Source organism: Ochotona princeps, chromosome 9 (assembly GCF_030435755.1).
Source record: "Ochotona princeps isolate mOchPri1 chromosome 9, mOchPri1.hap1, whole genome shotgun sequence".
NCBI lineage: Eukaryota > Metazoa > Chordata > Mammalia > Lagomorpha > Ochotonidae > Ochotona > Ochotona princeps.
The window spans coordinates 57,488,373-57,509,653 of NC_080840.1; the positions used below are offsets into that span (position 1 = coordinate 57,488,373).

The following is a 21,281-nucleotide window of genomic DNA, read 5'->3' on the forward strand; positions in this document are numbered from 1 at the left end:
GAAAGAGAAAGGAGGGAGAGATGGGGAGGAGAAAGAATCTTCCATCTGCTGTTTCACGTCCCAAATGAATCCAGTGGTTGGGGCTGGTCCAAGGCCAAAATCAGGGTCTGAAAATTCCGTGGAGATTTTTCACGTGGATGGCAGGGGCTCAGACAGCTGGGCCACCCTTTACTGTTTTCCTAGACACAGAGCAGAGAGCTGGATTGGAGACAAATATGTGAGTTGTCAACAGTGTATACTTGGCATACGCAACCTCTTCTACAGCAAGGATATCTATCTGTAAAAACATGACATCCCGGGATAGCTCCAGGTTCTAACAGCAGCATGAGGGCATGGAATAGAAAGGTACTCTAGGGAAATTTGCAGTAACCATACGGCTGTTGCTTTCTTCCAGCTGTCGGTGGACATGCTTGCCCCAGAGAGAAACGGCTTCAGCTGACCTCATTTGTTAAGCACGGTGGTGCTGTGGATTGGTCCAGTTCAAGATGGCAGAGAAGGCTCCTCCTGGCCTAAACAGGAAGACTTCCCGGTCGACCCTGTCTCTTCCTCCGGAACCCGTGGACATTATCAGGAGCAAAACGTGCTCTCGGAGAGTGAAGATCAACGTAGGAGGCCTCAACCACGAGGTCCTTTGGAGAACGCTGGACCGGCTGCCCCGGACGCGGCTGGGCAAGCTCCGCGACTGCAACACGCACGAGAGCCTCCTGGAGGTGTGCGACGACTACAACCTGGGCGACAACGAGTACTTCTTCGATCGCCATCCAGGGGCCTTCACGTCCATCTTGAATTTCTACCGGACAGGGAAGCTCCACATGATGGAAGAGATGTGTGCGCTCTCTTTCGGCCAAGAGCTTGATTACTGGGGGATCGATGAGATCTACCTGGAGTCCTGCTGCCAAGCCAGGTACCATCAGAAGAAAGAGCAAATGAATGAAGAATTGAGGCGAGAGGCGGAGACCATGCGAGAGCGAGAGGGGGAGGAGTTCGACAACACCTGCTGCCCGGAGAAAAGAAAGAAGCTGTGGGACTTGCTGGAGAAGCCCAACTCCTCAGTGGCTGCAAAGGTAGGAAAAGCGGGGCGAGGCTTGCCTGAGCGGTCAGAAAAGGTGGCACGCAAGTCCCAGAGGGTGCCGTTTTCTTCCTTCTCTCAGTATAGCGGGCTAAGGTGTACCTAGCAAACTAAATAATCTGATGTGAATCTTTTTGGCAGGGAGAGCAAGTAGTCTTCCTGTGTGATGTCATAAAATGGTATTGTCCTCTGTTCAGCATCATTATTTGCAGGAACAGGCCTGAGAAAAGGGACAGAAGGCAGTTCTGAGTTTCTGTGTGCTAAAGCATGCTGGTGGCTTGGAGGTTGAATGTAGAACCCGAGCTTTGGCCCATCAGGCTCAGAATTTTGCAGAAGACAAAGCGCACAGTGCTGTCTTGAGTAAAGAGAAGATGCTAATATTGGGGTGTGTCCTGATCTGGTTCTTTGGAGGTTCAGAGAAAGAGAACATGACGCTTTTTAGCTCAGAAAGCTGGGGCCCAGCAGAGTGTGGGGTGGAGGGGGAGCTGTGTTACCAAACCCGTAAAGAATGAGTCAATGGACAGAGTGTGTGGTTGAATTCCCCATGTGAAATCTACTCTAAAAACGATGTTGCTTGCTGTTGGTGTATCATGTGTTCAAAAAGTATTTAGATTTCATGAAGTATTTGCCTAGTGAAGAAAAATTCCTGTTTTCCCATTGTCTTGCATGTATGTAAACCTCAGTAATCTTTTGTTATTAATTTCAGCATTTAATTCAAGTATGTGATTGTTTATTTCATTTTATCTGGGGTTTTCTGAGTCAGCCCAAACTACTTTTCATCTTTAGTTCTGGATTGGAGTATAAATGATAAGTATAAAGTCAAAGCAGTGCTCTTAGCTGTAGGAGCCAAGTATTGATGTTTGGTGCATAATAGGTGAAAATGGTATAGAACGGAGAAAAAGGAGAGTGGTTTGCTGTGAATGATTTTGGTAACTGGCTTTTTGCAGATATCTCCTTTCTTCTAAATAGTAGCGATTGCAGAAACAAAGAACAGGCTACACGAACCACTGAGTAGAAATTAAGGTTTTGCGTGATAATCTGTGACACACAAATCTTGTAAATCATGCCACTGATGCAGATGATCCTAAAATTCTATCTGTGCTGTTGAGATGTCTGCTTTTGTTTCTGGTTGATGCCAAGGGCACCTTACTTTTCAGATTGGACATAAATGTAAGTGAGGTAAAATGTATTTCTGTTACAATTAGTGAAGAAATCTGCATTTTGTGGTATATGGAGCATACCAAGCAAGTTTTTTGGGGGTAGTTGTGAATAATTTGTTTACTTTTATTTTACTTGCAAAAAGGAAATGGATATGCCTTATTTTGGTGGCTTTGGGTGGAAAAAGGCTACTTTCCAGTGTCAAGTGTTTAGTTATACATTTGAGTTACTACTAAAACTATGAAGTGAATTTTGTATGTGAATATGATAAGAGTCTGGATTGAAGTGAGTGTGGTGGTATCAACTCTTTCAAGGCTGTAAGCAACTGAATGTTAAATCACTTCTCTGTCAAAAGTTCTAGAAGAAGTGTCCCACCTGTGTAAAAACAAATAGCTAGGTCAGTGAGAATTTGAAGGATTAATATGGTTTACTTGTTCATCAAAACACTGTTATTTATCTAAAGTTAGGAACTGTTTTTAGAAAGTGTTTTAAACAGTTTTACAATTTTTTTCTCAAAAATTTCTAGAAATGTTGAAATAGGGTCAGTGACCTGATCTCTCACATGAGGGCGTTCACTTAATCTATAAATTCTAGAAGCAGCAGCCATCCCTTGATCTCTAATAACGTATTGATGCTGATGATAGTAGTCTATTTAAAAACACCAGTGCATACCCTTGTGCATCAGATTATTTCAACTTGCTTCAAATTCTGTATGAACTGATGGGTACCTGCCTACAGACCATACCCAGTGCTGAAGGATGCTTAGTTTCAAGAAATTTTATGTAGTGATAAACAGTCAAATTATTTCCAAATTATTCATCAAGGTAAATGAATCTTGCCTACCTCACATAGATTATTTACTAAATGTTCATAAAGGATTGGTGTTTGCTTATTTGAAAGTCTACGTTTTTCTCTCTGTCAAAATATTGTAGAAGTTTTTTTTTTATATTTGATTATATAGCAGTTTAGTGAACGTATCATTCATTTTTCTGAGGTTTAGAACCTGCTAAAAAATAGCTCTGTGTGATGTCTTACATAAGCCAATACCTTTTCATGTGCTCTTAAGTAACTTGTTATTTTTCTCAAATAATTCTTGGTAAAGGGAGTGTTGGTGCAGATGTGTGTGAACAGTATTTTCACAGAGTAAGAAACAGTGACTTTATTGCAACTGCAGAAGGATGGTGCTGTATCTGTCACTGTTGCTATATGATAGGTGAGCACATCAGCCACTTGGAGGAACTCTGCTGTAAGAATGTTTTCTGTGTGTTCTTCCTTGCTTGTTAAGGAGGCAAGATGCCTTCGAGAGAGAATATTGGTTTCTGTTACTGATTTTCAATGATTGAGTATTCAGTTTGAGAATCCAGTGAACATATGCTCCATGTGTACATACATACTAGATACTTGGTAAGAGACAAACTTCTCTTCAGAATTTAAAAATCTGTTATCTTAAACATAGATTTAAGAGATTTCATATAATTAAAAATATTTGTTTTCTCCATATTTTAACATTCATGATAGGAAAGGCATAAACGTTAAGAGATTATTTGTCACATCCATAGAAGGAAAAACTAACCCTATCACATGTTTCATAATCAGTTTACATGTCTATTCACTAACATTGAATTAGAACTATACAATCAACTATATAATAATTATTCAGTCCAGGCTACAAGAATCCACAACAATATGCAATTCATCCCAAGGCCCCTTTACCTGTCATTCTTTGTCTTTGGGTATGACTGTGGAATTAAGAGCTCAGCTCTTGTAGAGCATGTCCCCTGGTGTCATACAAGGAGCCACTTCTATTCTTTGAACTTCCTGGTGTACTAAGTGAAAAACAGAATCAAATCTGTTTTTTTAAAATGTAGCATATTTGAAATATCTAAATTTCATCAATTAATATTTTTGCACATATGCAAAAAGAAGCCATGAAATATAATTCAACTTTTCAAAGCATAGTGATAGGACTGGTAGAAAATGTTCTTTCCCATTTTTTCTGAGGCATGGTGAGAGCCAATGATGGGACGCAGATATGAATCATGGTCATTGTGTGTGCTCTTAGGTAGAGATAACGTGCAAAATGTCAAGATGTTTGTGAATGTGTGACCCAGCCACATGAGCATGGAGAAAACCTGGATGTAGGTCAGGGTTGCCAGGATGTGGACCAGCAGCTGTGGTGTGAATGTCTTTCGCAGAAATGTGCAAGGACAAAAGATGGGTTCACCTGGCTTGTCCGTTTCCTCGGAAATGAAGGGAATCAGATTCGATTCTGTACTTGTTCCAGACCAGAACAGTTTAGCCAGTCTCTGGGCTGGTAACATTTTTCTCTTTTTTCCTTGCCCTCTTGCCAAAGGAACTGCACTAGCTAGTTCCCTTGTAAGTATTGCATGCATGTGGCTTCAGCTTAAGAGGCAGTTAAAAGTACTGAAGGAAGATGAATCCTGTGACATACAGAAGTCTCAGCTTTCAGGTGGGACAGCAATCCAGGTCCCAATCCAATCCAACACCTGATGGAAACTAGGTTCATCAGCCATGCCCAAGGCACCCCTGCAGAAGGTCAGCACAGACCAAAGCAACCAGGTCTAGGCAGTGCTGGACAGGTGTGGCTGAGTCCTCTTGGGAGAGCCTTAGTGAAGGAGCATGAGTGTTAAGGGAGTGCAGGAGAGTGTTGGGCAGCAGGCTAAACTTAGCGTAATGCACAGGAAGCCAGATTGAGCAGTTTGTGTCTCATAGGAACTTCAGAAAGCAAAAGCTGTGCAAACTCACTCCTGTCATCTGAGCCAGGTCGGAGAGCCACCTGCAGCTTTGTGTGGGTGGTACTGGTGTCAAGCAGGGACGTTGTTCATTATCTGCTTTCCTCTTCTCAGTTTTCTCGCTTATCCACAGCTACTACTTCCTTGTATGTATTTTTCATTCTTCCTCCTCTTTGTCCCCTTCTTCTTCTCCAGTTTCTTTCTAACACTTTGCAAAAATGAAGATATTAGAGCAGGTATAAGGACAGAACTTCCACATGTTGTACTTGCAGATGTGGACAGTCAAATGAACAGCTCTGGCTCTGTGACTACCTCTTCCTCTCCTTCCTTCCTTCCTTCCTTCCTTCCTTCCTTCCTTCCTTCCTTCCTTCCTTCCTTCCTTCCTTCCTCTTTCCTGTCTCTCTTGCTGTCTCCTCCCCTCATTTTCAGAAAGTGGCTTTATTTTCCTGAAAGGCTCCCATGCCTTCATTTCCTCCTCCTTGTTGTCTACCTTCTATCTCTCATCTTGAATCTTCAGGAAGTGGCTCTTTTTTAGCTTAGGGAAGAGGAAAATTAGTGACTCAAAAAAAAAAAATGCTTCTCAAGCTATGTTTTTCTTAATAGCTTTCTGAAAAGAAACATCAAGTTAACCTTAAATTCTCTGTAATGAGAAGCGATACTTAAAATGGAGTGGGATAGCATTTGTCAGGTAAGGTGCTTAGGTGGATAAAAATGATCATGGGTGTTCAGTGGTTTCATCTCTCCCCAATAGAACTAATTTTCTGCCTCTGGGAGCATCACTGCTTCCCTTTAAAACCAGTGGAATAGCAGGAAGAAGCTCACCATGTTTCCTGTCTCTGGCCTGTGCTCTCCACACATGCATGTGTTTATTAATGTTGGCAGGTGGAACACAGCACCTAAAACAAGCACAGGAAGGGATTCACCCAAGGATGAATCAGGGATCTGGTAAAGGGATAATTTTTCTGGATTTTTAGCTCCCAGGAGTCCAAATCAGGGTTTCCCAGTGAAAGGCATAGCTTGGTTGCCCTGCTGTTGATGTCTCCTTGAAAGCCACACTCTCTCAACCAAGCCAGAGTGTGGGTTTTTCAAGCCATAGAAATAGGGGAAAAAAAGGAGAAAAAAGAAAATAGCTCAAAATGACACAAAAACGACTGTGTGCTCATCAAGAAGGAAAGAAGGCATAGCATTCTCATTCTATTTATAGTAGGTGGACCAATTATTCTAATGGTTTGAATGAAAAAAAAAAAGGTATTGGAACAGAACCATGATTTCTTTTCAGTTCAAGAACAAAACCTCTACATGTTCTGCTTGTAGATATATGGGCAGTCAAGTGAACAGCTCTGGGATGCGACATTCTGTGTTTCTCATTCTGATGACTTTCTTAGTAATGAAAAATAAAAGTAGCAATAGCAAAGAGAAATGTGTGCCAAAAGTTTACCAAAAAGAAGAGTCAGTGCAATGTGAGCACACAGAAAAACCTCCCTGCGTGGAGGCGCCTCTGCTTAGGGTGCCGTCCTCTAATTCCCATCTAGGCTCCGGGCAGCAGCTAATTAGCGTGCCAGGCCTGCTGTTGCTGTGTTGCTTGTTTACCTTATTCCTCTCTGCATCCCTGCTGTACAGATTAAGCTGTTGGTACCCTTCTGACAGCAGAGCGTGAAAGTTCAGGAGTACTCACAGGAGGTAGAAATTTAAAAAATTTAGCCAGCCTGTGGAGGTGTGGCTTTCAGGCCTGTTTTTCTTCCTTTCTTAAAAGATACTGTTCATGCAGGCTAACAGACTGAAAACTGGGAAGAAATTGGGCATAAAAAAAAACACACTAAAAGTAAGTCATTGCAAAAATTGAAAGAAAAATAAGACAGGAAGGGAGCAGGAGAATGGGAGCAAGGGATAGAGGAAGCATCATTGTACACTTAAACTTGTAGATCTGAAATACGTGAAATTGGTTGCTCTTATGCAAACACATAAGCAAATAAATATTTCAGAAATGAAAATCATGCAAAAATTAAAAAAAAAACCCTCAAAACAGAATCTAAAGTAAGATTGTTTTAAAATTATTCCAAACATTCCATTCTAAAGCTCGGATGGCCCTGTTTCTGAGTTTAAGGAAAACACCCATGATGCATTTTTGTGCTTTTCTGCTTTCCCTGAAAGGGCACCCTGAAAGCCAACTGTTTGCTCTCTTGGACATGTTTGATCAGGATTAGAAGGACAAGAATGCAAGAGGCTGTAAAACTCATACTGTGCGTACATAAGCCTTGGTTTGCATGCTCTGGGAGATGATATTGGCACTTGCTTTTCTCTTTCGCTTTTAAATATGTCCCAGTTTGTGCAATAAACCATGTGAACACTCTAAATTACTCAAAAATCATGTTCTTTTCATTTCCCTTTTTGCTTTCCGTCTCTTTAAAATAAATAATTGGTTTTCATTAATATTAAAAGAAGGCATTAAGATTCTTTTCACAATTGATTTAACTTCTGCAAGTAGTCATCATTTTCAAAGAAGTCCTTTCAGAGGAGTCCCTTGAACAGTACTTAGTGTTATCACAAAACAGAATGCATTGACAGTCTTTAAATATGTTGACTTTGAAAATCCATGTGCAATGCTTTGGTTATTAACAGATTTGTTTTCTTTATTTCTAGTGAGAAACTTTTAGGTAGGCATAAGTATTATGATGGAATGGTCACAATATTTAACTCTTTGGAAGATTCGTGAAGGATTTGAATAATGTTTTTGATTGAGTTGTTATCTGAGCTTTATCCCCCATTAAAAAAGAAGAGGAAGAAAAATCCTTTCTAAATGCTTAGAGTATTTGGGAACATTGTCATGATGCATATGCTTTGACCTCAGACAGTCTTCTCAGATATTGTTTAGTTGGAGCATTTATGTCTTCTAGTAAGATTTGCTTTAAATTTTTCTAATACCTGCTTGAAAATGCTTTGATTCCTCAAAGAAATGATTAGTCATTCTCACATCCATTTTTTGGTATCTTACCCTTTAGCTTTCTTTTGCAGCATGTAGATCCCAAGTCATCCATTACAAGTATTGATGAATTGTTACATCATATGTGTACTGTCCATCAGCCTTGTGCTGTAGTGATTAAACTGCATTGAAACTGAAAACGAGATGTCACCAGTATTTTCCAGAAAAATTTGCCATATAGCATGAGATTAAATGACTTTCCCCAGGGAAGATTTATGTATCATTAGTGAATATAATTATATTTGTTATGCTAACTTAAATTTTATTGACTGTTACATAGTTATTATTTTTAGTAGTTATTATTTTTTAATGTTAAGTACAGCATAAATCAAATCATCAAAAATAAAAAGATTGTGGCACTCTATTTATTTTTAATTCCTCTACATTTCTACCTTGTTCCACAAGAGGCAGCTAATTAGAAATACATATACTAATTCATCCAAAGAGAATAATGAAAGGGAAACTGTAAGTGGAATCCAGAGAAATATATTGTGAATCACCACAATAACTCTAGGAAATGCTTCATATTTTTATGTAGAATTCTTCATGTGATTTTAATTTCAAATTACTATCATATTTTTTCATTGTACTTTGATTTTTAGCTAAAGGGTCCTTACAATTAAAAAAACTTACCTATTCACCTCTAGTGGACATCACTATTGGACCCCAAATAAGTTATCTTCAACTTATGGACTCAGTTTAAACCACTCTGACAAAGAAAGATGCTTGCAAAATAGTTAACAAGATTGGGTCTAAAAGAAATAACAAGAATAAAAATGACTTTTTGATCAAAACATGGTTACATAGAAGAAAAGTAGCTATTGGAGCAGACATTGTGGTGCAATGAGTAAGGCACTGTTTGTGAGACAGGCATCCTGTATCTTAGCACTGGTTCAAGTCCTGACTGTTTCACTGCTGATTCAACTTTGTTTCAAAATGCTTTGCAAGTCAGCAGCTTAGGGCCCAGGTAAGTGGATCTGTGCCACCCACAGAGGAGCCACAAGTAGAGTTTTCTGGTACCCTGGTATTGGCCTGGCTCACCCTCATCTGTTGTGATTATTTGAAGACAGAAATAGTGTGTGAAAGATCTCTCAATATTTCTGTGTCTCCCTCACTTCCTCCTTTGCCCTATCTTTCTCTCTGTCACTCTACATTTTAATTAATTAATTATGTTTTCCAAAAAGAAACAGGAAAAATAAAAAAGCAGGAAGTAAAGTATACTTCATGAGGAAATTTTGTATTACAACATGTTTTTGTTTGTACATTGTTTTAACATTGATTATTTAGTTCCCTGTGAGAAATAACTACAGTGTTCCATCACATTTTGTAACCCATAGTGTTCTGAGGCATACATATATGAATTATGTATATTGTGAGCTCGGTCTATTTCTACTTTGATAGTTAATGAGTTTTAACACACTACCCAGTGCTTTCAGTTTAACCCAGTTTTTTTTCTCTTGTTATCATTGTATACAGTAGTTTTCATGAAACATCACTGCATTTTACAAGACAGATTATAGTAGAAACTTGTAGAACTCTGAAGACATAATCCCTATCAAAAATACCATACCTGTATATTCCAGATAGAATATAGAAGCTCTTTGAGGTAACAGGTAACCTGAAAATTATTCTTGTTCACCATCAGCTGCACTGGCCATTAAAGCATGTCTATATCTGCAGTGGGTCAGAGAAGGATAAAGGTGTCCCCAGGCTGTGGCATAGCTTGTCGGAATTGGAGGCAAGCTGCAATTCCTGTTCCTAAGTAGCAGCTTCTGGCTCCTTCCCTTTAGGTTCTTCCCCTGTGTCTTCTGGGCCACTCTTGTTGATGACTTTATTGTTTACAACGAGAACTTTAAAGGGCTTGAATAAATCAAGACTTCTCAGCCATTTTTTTTTCATCCTTAGTAGGAATCATCAATCTGGAATTAAGTGGCTAGTCATGGACCAGGAGGACACAGAGAAGTGTAGTAACTAATGTAGAGACAAGCAGCAAAAAAGTGGAATCAGAAGATGTTTGCTTCGTTCCCCTAAAGCTTTTCCAGGAGACAATAACAACTAACATCGGAATGTTCCCATACATTTTGCCTATATATCACTTATTTTTGGCAATGTATTTATCTAAATTTATCTCCCTAGCTAATGCATAAGATAAATGGATGTTCTTGCTTTAAATCATTTCCTTTAATGTCTTTACAAGGCCTTAAGTAAAGGAATTCCTTTGGGTATTACTAAAGACAAGTATTTGAAGTGTATCAATGCAGGTGATGTTTTTAGTCAACTTTCTGTATCTAGCATAAGTGAATCAGATAGGAAAAGTCCTTACTGAGTGATATATGACCTAAGAATTGCTGTGTTTGTTCATCTTAGTGTAAACTTTTGAGATGCATGTTACTTTTACACACTAACATCTCTCTGTTAGAGCAGCATATACTGTGAAGTACTCACCTGCAGAGAAATTCAGTAAACCTTAAAATGCATTAGATAATTTAGGGTAGACACGGTGTTGGCATCTGATTAAAACATTCCATTTGGAATATAAACTTGTGATACCTTAATTGGGTTTGAAATCTTGCAAAGGATTCAAGAATAGACAGATACAAGTATCTCCTTTAGTTTCCCAGGATTTTGTTTCAGGACACCAGAGGTCATTGCCACCCCGGATTTTATACTTTAACTTATCTTGTTGAGTCACTCTTGACGCAACCACAGGTGTTGAATGCCACTTAAAATAGCTGCCTCTAACCTACAGTAAGGCAATGCCAAGGACGGTCAAGTAATCCCAGCTCAGCTCTGAATGGGGTCCCTTGATTGTAAGAATCTCAGGATATTTATGCCTGAGTGAAAGAGCTCCTGGTTTTTCAAGTCATTATTATTTTCCTCATCATTATAAAACCTAGAGGGCAGCTTTGGATATTGAAGTGTGGTTGTTTGGTGTCATCTAAGACACGTGTTGAATTAAATGGGTTCTTTGCATTTGTTTATTAATAATCAAGTTTTATATTGAATGTCAGAATCACACCTATCTCTGACAACATTTCACTTTGGACCATCTAACTTGTACATCGGTGTCAGAACATTTTGTTTCAAGCAGAATTCAGTTGCACTGGGAAATAAATAAGTGTCACTCTTCACAAAACACAGCAATAGATTTGTGCTATGACAAATTAGCTGTATTTTTTTAATATGATGAAAATTTTCAGTTTGGCAAACTAGCAAAGGACCTGTTTAAAATCCTTGGGGTGAGCATCCTGTTCCATTTTAGTGTAATTTTTAGCTTAAAGGCAGAAGAATGTTGGTGGGAAGTTTTGTGATTTTTTTTTTAAAGTTGATAAGTTGCTGTACCACAAATGGAATGACAATGTAACCAATATAAGAAAAATATGAACTAGTGGGCTGTAAACTAGGAAAATGTGAAATTGCTATCCCGCATTTTCTCTGTAAAAAATCTTGTACTTTTTGTTGTGTATCTTAAATTAATCCAGCAGGTGTGAAAATTACTATACAAATTAAGTAATTATGTTGTGAATATTTTAGAAATTCAGAGAAAAATATGCTTTAATTACTGGTCCCTATTTTTCAAATTACAGCTCACAAGCCATTATAAATATTTTAAATTCCTTGGGATTATTTACAAATGCTGGCCACACATACTCTCCCTCCTCCACATTTTCATGTACTGATTAGCACAAGGTAGTTTAAAAGGTAGCAGACTGTTTTGATGGGCATATTTTAACAATATGTATGTGGCAAGTTCTGAAAGCAAGAAGTAAAAGCAAGAAGTATTATGTTACAAATTAAAAAAAAAAAGTTTTGAATTCTGGGTTTACCTTTCTTTGCTGAGTTATTTGGCAAGTGCCAAATCTTTGACGGACTTCTGTGTTATGGATGTGAAAATGATTGCGCCTGAAGGTTGAATGACAGTTCTCTCACGTGGCTATGTTGGGGTGGCGTTGTGGTGTGCTTTTAGTGCAGAACAGGTCCTCCAGGGCTCCGTACTGCCACCAGTAAGTATTTGTGAAATACCAAAACGTCCTCTTCATTGCAACTCAGCCTAAACCAGGAAATATTTTTATTATTTCCTCCAAGCTCTTGTTTTCGGTAAGAAACACCTAAAATCCAGACATCATTTTTTTGTCTTTAGTTGATAGTACATTGTATCTTTTCTTTATCTTAAACATCAGAGTCTGAGAAGTAGATTTTCTGTCTCAGCTCTATAATAGCAACATCTAAATAGCACTTTTCTGTTCCCTTGAGAGAAGCTGCAGCTTCACCTACCTCCTGCCTCCCCTCATCTGGGAACTCAAGCTGATTTTGTTTTCCATTCCCTCCTTGCTGTCACTATGCCAGAACCCTTTGTTTGGAACATGAATTCAACTCTAAAGAAAGAGGTTGGGGTTAAGTGATAGCTGATGGAGTTGCTTTTCACAATTTTGGGTTAGCTTCTCTTTACTCTGCCTTCTGTGAAGGCATGACTCCCACATTCTCATGTCCCTTGAGGGTTCTTACAATGGTTCTTGTTCTGTGACCAGTTATTTTCTCACAACCTGGAAAAAAAATGAACCTTACCCTCTGTGGTTCCATTCTGTTGTTCCCTGAATAATAAGAAATGACCTTCCAGAAAAAGTAAGAGGGCAAATCTGCGTAGCGAACATCTACTGTGGTGCAGTACATAGAGCCTGTAAATTTTTCATATTGATTCTTTACAGCAGGGAGAGGCGGATTTTCTCTGTAAAGGGCCAGAGAGCCAATAATTCCAGTTTTGTGCATCTTAAGGTTTCTGTCGGAACTACTCACCACTGTGGAAAACAAAGTAGCCCACGTAATATAAAAACAAATGGGCATGCTTGGGTTGTTGGAACAAGACTTGATGGTTGACTGGATTTGACCTTGGGGACATAGTTTGCTGACTGCTTTTATATCGACATGTAAATGAGAAGACATTCATGCCATCAATACAGATTATAGAGCAGAAAAACAGAAATATCAAGTTGGGCCCCCGTTTCCTGCACTCTTGTTTAGACTCCTTCACATTGCAACAAACATCTCTCGCCATTTATTACCCAACTGCATGCTTTATTTACTACTCCTCAAATGCAGTAAACCTTTTTCCTTTTCCTAGCAACCATTCTTGAAGACAGGGTCATATTCTAAACAGGCTATTCACTGCACTCATCAAGTGTTATTGTAACATAACTACGTTCATCTGGAAAGAACATCATTTTTCCTATTTCTGTTAAGTACAAGGGTGATTTATATACTAACCATTGCTATACCTGCCCACCCTGGCACATTCACATCTTGGGCAGCACCATTATTTCTTTGACCTGGGACACCCTTTGCTAAGCTCGGTCCCTTCTATGTCTCAGCTTTAAGGACACTCTTCTCTGTTATCCACCTGGCCCAATCTCTTCCCTCTGTTTCCCTTTTCTCTGCCCTGTCTTCTCAGCTAGTTATAGATCTTGAGGAATCAGACTATCATCTTTATCTTCAATTCTTGATTCTTTGCACAGTCTTGGACACATCCAGAAATACTCATATCTACTACTAAATAACATGGAGATACAGAAATAACAGCAAGATTAAATGTTTCACAATATTGCTATTTCTCTGTGACGATTAAACCATTTAGGTGAAGGCTGAGTATCACATCCAAGTGATTAGACTTGGCTAATGCTGGGTTTGTTTTAGAAAATCTAAAAAATCTGAGTATTTTATTGGTTTGAAAAGGCTTTATGACTTTAAAATAGGCTGAGAGCTGCAGATGTGGGTTTTACGTTTTATAAATTCTCCATCTACAATAGCAGTGTGGGTTGCTCTGTATGCCATGGAGTTTATGCGAAGGAATCAGGTATTGCTGAAAGGCAGTCTTTCAGATGCTTTGTTGTGCTGCTAGGTTTGCTCATTTTGTGAACTGAACTGTGGGTTCTGAGAACTGTTGTTATCAGCAAAATGTAGCCAGTGTGCAGGTGGTTGGAGGAGAACTTGCTGTGGCCCCCAGGGATGGCAGTGCTTCTACAACTTATAGTGAAAGAGAAAATTATTTCTTCCCATCCAACCCACAGTTTGGGAGACCTTGGGCCCATGTAGGGTTTCTGGAAGCAGGGGCACCATGCATTGATCAGCAAGTGCCCTGAAGCTAGTGAGGTAGAATACCCATGCTCACCACAAAGTCTTGTGTCATAGATTTACTACTTACAGAAAAGTGATCTTAGTAGAAGTCTGGGATTCAGGGCAAGTTGGTCCCTGGTTCCAGAAAAATGTGTAAGATGGATGGAATCTTACCTGTATGTGCTCCAAATTGCTCTGCTGCTGAGAGACCCTATGAAGAAACCTGGTTTTTATATTCTGGGGCTGTGTGAATCACTGGACCACAGCATTACGGGACATACTGTTTCTAGGGTGGACTCAAAGAACCTGGACTATTTAGGCTGCTGCTTTTCTAAGTCCAGATATCTACTCCCAGCATATGCTGTGGTAATTATTGAGAACTATATATGAGAAAGAAGAATTTGTATTGGTTTAGATTACCCAAAGAACTCTACCGCAGGGTTAGCTTATTAGGTTAACTTACAAATGGAAAGAGATCTAGGCTTTGAATCAAGACAGAGCTCAAATATGGGGTCTTGCTGTAGAGATTTGAGGAGAATCTGAAAAGTAAGTTTTAAATGGTATAGTGTGAAAAGGGGAGAGAAGTATCTTTATTTTTACAACAAAAGGTAAAAGAATCATAATTATTTGTAGAAGTTACTTCTGTTATACTGTAAAGCAACTTTTGCATTTTTTGGTAGGATTTATTTTTTTCAAATGTGTTTCCTATCATGTTACTGGGTCATCTACTGCTTCAAACATTATTCTGCTATTTCAGATAATATTAGTCTTTCAGAAAGCAGTTTAGTCAGTCCTTGTTAAAATTCCAGGTTACTAGGAAATTTTCCTTTTAGTTTAGTAATTCATAAGGTTATTATTCAAAGGTGTAGTTACTTTATACATAAGTCTTAAATATGTCTTCTAAAATCTTAATAAGATAGTAATTAAGAATAAAGTTGTTCTTACTTGTAAAATTCTTTGACACAATCATATCTCAGTTTTTTCAGTTTGAGCAACACATTATTATTGCAATCTAAATGTTTTCAGTTATGATAACTGTGCACCCACCATAGAAAACATAATCTTTGAAGAGATGAAAAGTTTTTATGTGGGACAAAATTGATAGATATAAAATGATCAGAAAATGCCCTCAATCTATGGAGCAGCACATTTTGAAATTTCCATTTTGTATGGTATTTGCAATTTCAGAGGAGGAATCTAACTTTGCAAATTTGAGCGGTTAGAGAAAGGCTATGTGAATGAAGGGAAATCAAATAAGAGAAACAGAAAATGTTTAGGGGAAGCATAAACAGGCAAAATGAAGGGGTTAAGGTTGTTGAGGCATCAGAGAAGTCCTTAATAGAAGTGTGCTTCAGGCTAATGGAAAGAAGGATTTGCAAAGTAAATTTAATTTGATGCAAACCATTTCAAAATCCACGTGTACTTTTTTTCATATTAAATGTTTCCATGAACTTTTTGAAGACACTTCACATGCATGAATTTTAAGTATTTTTTCTCCTCTAAATAAACACCTTTTAATTTTACTTCTCACAAATGTTTCAAAAAATGTTTTTATGTCTATTTTATTTGAAAGGCATATATGGGGGGTGGATGGGTGAGGACATTGATCTCCATTTTGCTAATCCATTCCCCAACTGCTTGCAACATCTGGGACAGAAGAAAGACAGACCCAAGCAGAGGCAGGTCGTCAATCTGGATCTCCCACCTAAGTGGCAGGGACCCAACTGCTTCAGCTATCACTTGCTGATTCCCAGGGTACCTACTTATAGGAGGCCAGGATTGGGAACAGAGTCAGGATTTGAAACCAAGTATTCCAAAATAAGATAATGGCATCTTAATTGCTGCCCCAAATATCTGCACCACTTCTTATGACCTTTCTGGTGTACAGTCATGGAGTTGAGCAGGAGGAGTCAGGAAGGTCATATACCACTCCAGTTTGAGGCCTGCATGAATCTGAACTCACCCGGGGGATCAGATGCAGGATGGGGTTTTGGCTTGTGCATGTCAGCTTCTGTGGGAACTGTTAGGAAGTAGAGCAACATAGTGCCAAGAAGCATAGTCTCAAGGGCTATAAGAAATGTTTGGGGAAGAAAGCTGACTTTCCTACTTATCCACCTTGGTAACTTTGCTAAGACTCAAAATTTTCAACTGAATAACAAGAAAGATCCTGGTTTGTACATAAATCAGTTATTGTGAAGATTAAATGAATTAACTGAATCCCTTTGACTCATGCACACAGAGTATATTATGTTACTAAAATAATTCATTTTGAACCAGCACAAAGAATTTTTTCCCATAAATATTTTCTGTTCTTCAGTAATAATATGAGTAAAATTAATGGATGATGAATGACAATATCTATTTATAGATGAAGGTAATAAATTCCTTTTTCATTTTAGCCTGGAATTGAACCCTTTAAGAGTAGCTAATTAGATTAATGTTTATTGATTTGTCCACATTTTCATTGAAATTATATTTTAGGTAAATAGAATCTGAAGTATAAATATACATTTAGATCTTGATGAGCCCACATTTTTGTAAATGGATCATGTTAGAGGAAAAAATGAAAATGAAAAAGAATGAGCTTTTTTATTTCAGTGTTTGATCATCATGTGACATTTGTATTCAGATGTTCTGTCTCCTGATGGTTACCATTGTGTTAATCATGGGTATTAATATAACTGTTTGCAAGTTGAGTGGCTATAAAAAACCCTATTCTTGTTCACAAACAGTGCCTTTGCCTTGAAGACTGTACTTTGCACTTTCAGGTTGGACTCACTGGCTCATATTTCTTATTTGAGTGTCTGTTTGTAGGGCATGAAATTGAACACAGATCATTGACCTTGTAGAACCCTGTCATTATGATGCATTAACAGTAATATGTTTTATTGCAAGTGATTATTTGGCTCAGGGAATATTGGATTCAACATAAATGTAGTCTCAGTCATAAAACTGTCCATGCTGAACCTCAAAAACTCCTGAATTTATTGAAAATGCTCAAATAACAAAGGAATGGCTACTAAAATATTATTCCTAGAGAATAACCGGTTTCAAGGTTTTTTTAAATCACGAACCGCATGTTTTGAACTTAAAAATGAGACACGAATTTAACATAGCATTTATTTCCCCATGAATTATTTTGCAATCAAAATATCAGATTTTAAAATTTGTTAGGATTTTGAAGTGTGGTTGGGCCTGCTGTGATATTGACATCCCATGTCAGAGCAGAGCCCTTGGTTCATGCTCTGCCATCTTCAAATCCAATAAAACTCCCTACCAATGTGCCTAGGAAGGCAGTGGAAGACGGCCCAAGGCTTAGGCTGGGAGACATGGGTGGGATTTTTGTGGGCTCTTGTCTTCAACCTGGCTAAACTAGGCTGTTGCAGCTTTTTAGGAGTGAAGCTCTTTGTGTTCCTTCCTCCCTCTTGTTCTGTTATATATGGATAAGTGGCAAGAAGCCAGATTAAGTAATACCTGTAGACTGGTAGTTCTACTTTAAATAGGGTTTCCAGGTAAAACTTTACCACGGGAGTTTTATTTAACCAATTTCTGTCACGTTGATTGAGTACTGTGGACACAGGAGAGGGAGGGTTTGAGGAAGAAGGGGGAGTGTGTCTGGTCAGAAGTAGTTCCCAATGTGGGGTGAATCTGTTCTCCGGGGAACATTTGGTAAAGGCCCGGGAAGGTTTTGGTTTTGAACATTGGAGGAGGGTTGGCTCCTATCGGTGGGTAGAGGTCAGAGACACTGCTGACCGGAGAGCTACTCCAGGCTCTAGTCTAGTCCTAACTGTTAATTAATGGCATAGGAATTGAGATGCCCTGTTGGCAATGGCAATGCAGTGAGCCTCACTTACGTTAGGACTTTCAGAGCCTGAGAACTTGAGCTTTCCTCAGGGCTTTTCCCCTCTTTTTCGGGGGGAAGTCTTGGGAGAATTCCAAGTGGTGGCAACCTTCCTCCATTGTTAGTATTTCAGTACTGAAATTAAACCTTAGGAGGGGATTACATAGTAAAACTATACAGGATGAGTGAGTGTAGTAAAACTATATTGGAGGAGTGATTATATTGTTCTTTCACCTGTAATAATCTATGTTTTATTTCTTTCATGTTAAAACTGGTGTGTATAGATACATCTTTCTAACTACACACTTTTATAATTGTGGAGAAAATTGTCCAGAATTACATTTTAATATTACATCCGTAGAATATCTCTAAAACAATATCACTTTCCTGAGCATCAGACAGCTTAAGAATGCCAGTACTGATATATTTTTTTCAGCCATTCTTATTATTAGTTAACTTTGTTTTGTGTTGTCTAAGAAGAGGAGCGTTCAGAGAAAAGTGAAACTAGACACAGACAAATCCACTTACCTTTTTCAAAGCATCTAAAGAGGATTTTTTTTTTTAAGTCAGAGAAGACAAATAGACAAATCCAGGTACAAAACAAACAGGAAAAGCCAGGCACAGATAAACTTGCTGAACTCCATGGATGTGGAAAAATACAAATTCAAGCAAATGCTTAGCACTCATTTGTCCCTGGCCTGGAGAGGGAAACTCAGTTAGGCATGTTGTGGGCGAAGGTCTTCTACATCTCAGCTTTTCGGCGGATCCAGTTCTTTCTCTTGTTGTTTGAATATATAAGAAAATTACGTTTTCTTAGTTTATTTTAATTAAACTATAAATAGCATTCATGATTTACAGTAAAGAAAAATATATAAAAATTATAAAGCAGTAATATCATCCCCTGAATAGGAACATAGCATTTCCCTCAGTAAACAACAGGACTTCAGAAAGTTTGCTGGGAAATGGAATAGAAAGTCTGAGTTAAGGGGAGGCATTTGGTGCATCACTTCAGACATCACTTGCCGTGCCCCATCCCATTATTACAGTGCCTGGGATTGAGTCACAGCTTTGTTTCCTAACCTCATTCTAACCTCATTCCTAACCTCTATTGCACACCCTGGGAGGTAGCAGACTATGTGGCAAGCACTGTGGTCCCTGCCACCCTACACGGGAGAGCTGCATTGAGCTACAGGATCTTGGCTTCTGCCTGGTCCAGATCATGCTATTGCAGACATCAGGTGAGTGAGCCAGAGATGGGTGTTCTCTGTCTCTCCATGATTCTCTGATTTTTAAATAAATGGAAGTAAATAAATAAGATGTATCTCAAATGTCAAATGTTTTGAAATTCCTGTTTGGTTTTTCTGTATGTTATTTAAAAATGTTATAGTAAAAAAAAATGGAATTTTGATTTACTGGTCAAGTTAAATAGTGATGCTTCCATTGTGTTAAAAGGCATAGTACTCTGTGGCCCAACCTGGTAGCCTAGTGGCAAAAGTCCTCGTCTTGCATGAGCAAGGATCCCATATGGGTGTTGGATAGTGTCCCGGTAGCCCCACTTCCCGTCCAGCTCCCTGCTTGTGGCCTGGGTAAGGAGTTAAGGAGAGCCCAAAGCCTTGGGACCCTTCACCTGCGTGGGAGGCTCAGGAGATGCTCTGGGTTCCTGGCTTTGCATTGGTGCAGCTTCAGCCATTGTGGCTGCTTGGGAGTGAATCTATGGACGAAAGATCTTCCTCTCTGTCTCTCTTCCTCTCTGCATATCTGACTTTCCAATTAAAATAAAAATAATCTTTTAAATAAAGGAACATTATTCAATGTGTGGTGAGACATGATCCTAGACATTAATATTGTTTACAGTCATGGAAAATGCTTTGACATGTGCTTTGTGGCTATTTGCTGTTGATGAGAACTACCATCTGGAGTTCAGATTTGGAGTTGTTAGAGATTTTTAAAAAATCTGCTCCATTTCTGTCTTTCTACTTTCCCTTGCTTTTGTTCTCTGAATTATGACAAAGGGTGTAAGGTAATTTAGAGGGAACTTTGGGCCTCACTCCTGCAGATCATAGTTTTGATTTAAAAACAATCTGCCAGACTCCTTCCAGCCTGCTTACCTTGGGTACCTTGTGTCTGACATGGAGAGGTCACATTCATGACTGATGGGGGCTTGCTGGGGATAGGTTAATACATGTCACACAGCTTAGCATAATACCTGGCAAATGGTAAGCACTAAGTTGGGGTCTGTTGTTGCTGCTATTATTAGTTTCTATCCCTGGTCAGGTGGCAGAGTATAGGCAAGAGAAGCAGTGAGCTTTGTAAACAACTCCTGAGTAACATGGGCGGAAGGTGCATATGATTCCCCAGGCATTATTCATAAAAATATGCTGCTACAGTTTCTAAAAATGGTTGTGCATCCATCTAGCTTTTCCTTCTTAACTGGGTTCTCTGCAGATAGGTATTTATTTCCCCAGTTACATGTTATACTCTGTGAAGACTGAGTTTCTTGATTCATTTGCTCTGTTTCTAATATTCAAATTGATGTTACACTGTGACACTAAGCACGAAGTCTTAGCTTTCAGATGTTTTCTTTAAAGTCAGAAGTTATATCAATGATGCAAAAAAGTAAAAATCCCTAGGGTTTTACATATAAAAATTATGATGAAGTTTGATTTTTTGGTAACAGAACTCTATTGGATTTTTCTGAGGAGGTTTGGAAAATACCTTATTTCATCAAAATACTGGCAGCTGACATTTGCTTAAATTTGTCATTTGATCTTTTTAGATCTATATTTTGAAAAATTAAAGAGGAAACTGACAGTTTGAAAAGGCGTTGGCTTGGAGCATCTAAAAGGCTATGGCAAATCTATCAGTCAGATCTTTTCCAATAATTAATTGCTGTGTCTTATGTCCTCTCTCATTCTGAGCAGACTCTTATTAACCCACTAGCATTCCTGAAAAGTGACAAACTGATGTGTCTCTGTGTGGAGGAGAAGAAAATGTCCACACTGCCAGATGCCCCAAGCTTACCAGAAGGGACACCCACTGCGATTGTCTCCTATTCATTTACCTCAGAACAGAAGACTTGCAAAATTCACTGTTTAGAAATCCTGGAATTGATTACCAGTATAGAGCCAGCTACTGTGCTTCAGTTTGCTTTGAGAGAGTCTCTGAGGAAGGAAAAGATTCCATTTGTAGTTGCTTTTATTTACCATTAAGGATTCTGATAAAATTCATTAAGATTTCTCTATTGTATATTTGTTATATATGTTCTGAGATAATTAAAATAGCTCACAAAAGACTCAACACAGTTTATTGATTAACATTTTTTGAAATAAGTGTATTAAACAGACACAGTAAATGAACTCTCATCTGAGATCT

At 38.6% G+C, this 21,281-nt stretch overlaps 1 protein-coding gene across 1 annotated transcript in view; it reads left to right on the forward strand.

The window, feature by feature from the left end:
• The first annotated feature begins 407 nt into the window (after nt 1-407).
• Nucleotides 408-21,281, forward strand: part of KCNB2 (potassium voltage-gated channel subfamily B member 2) — a 394,976-nt gene continuing 374,102 nt past the window's right edge. The window contains exon 1 of the mRNA XM_004588042.2: nt 408-1,064. Within this exon, the coding sequence (XP_004588099.2) occupies nt 486-1,064 (579 nt within the window). The 5' untranslated portion in view covers nt 408-485. The remainder of the gene's footprint in view (nt 1,065-21,281) is intronic.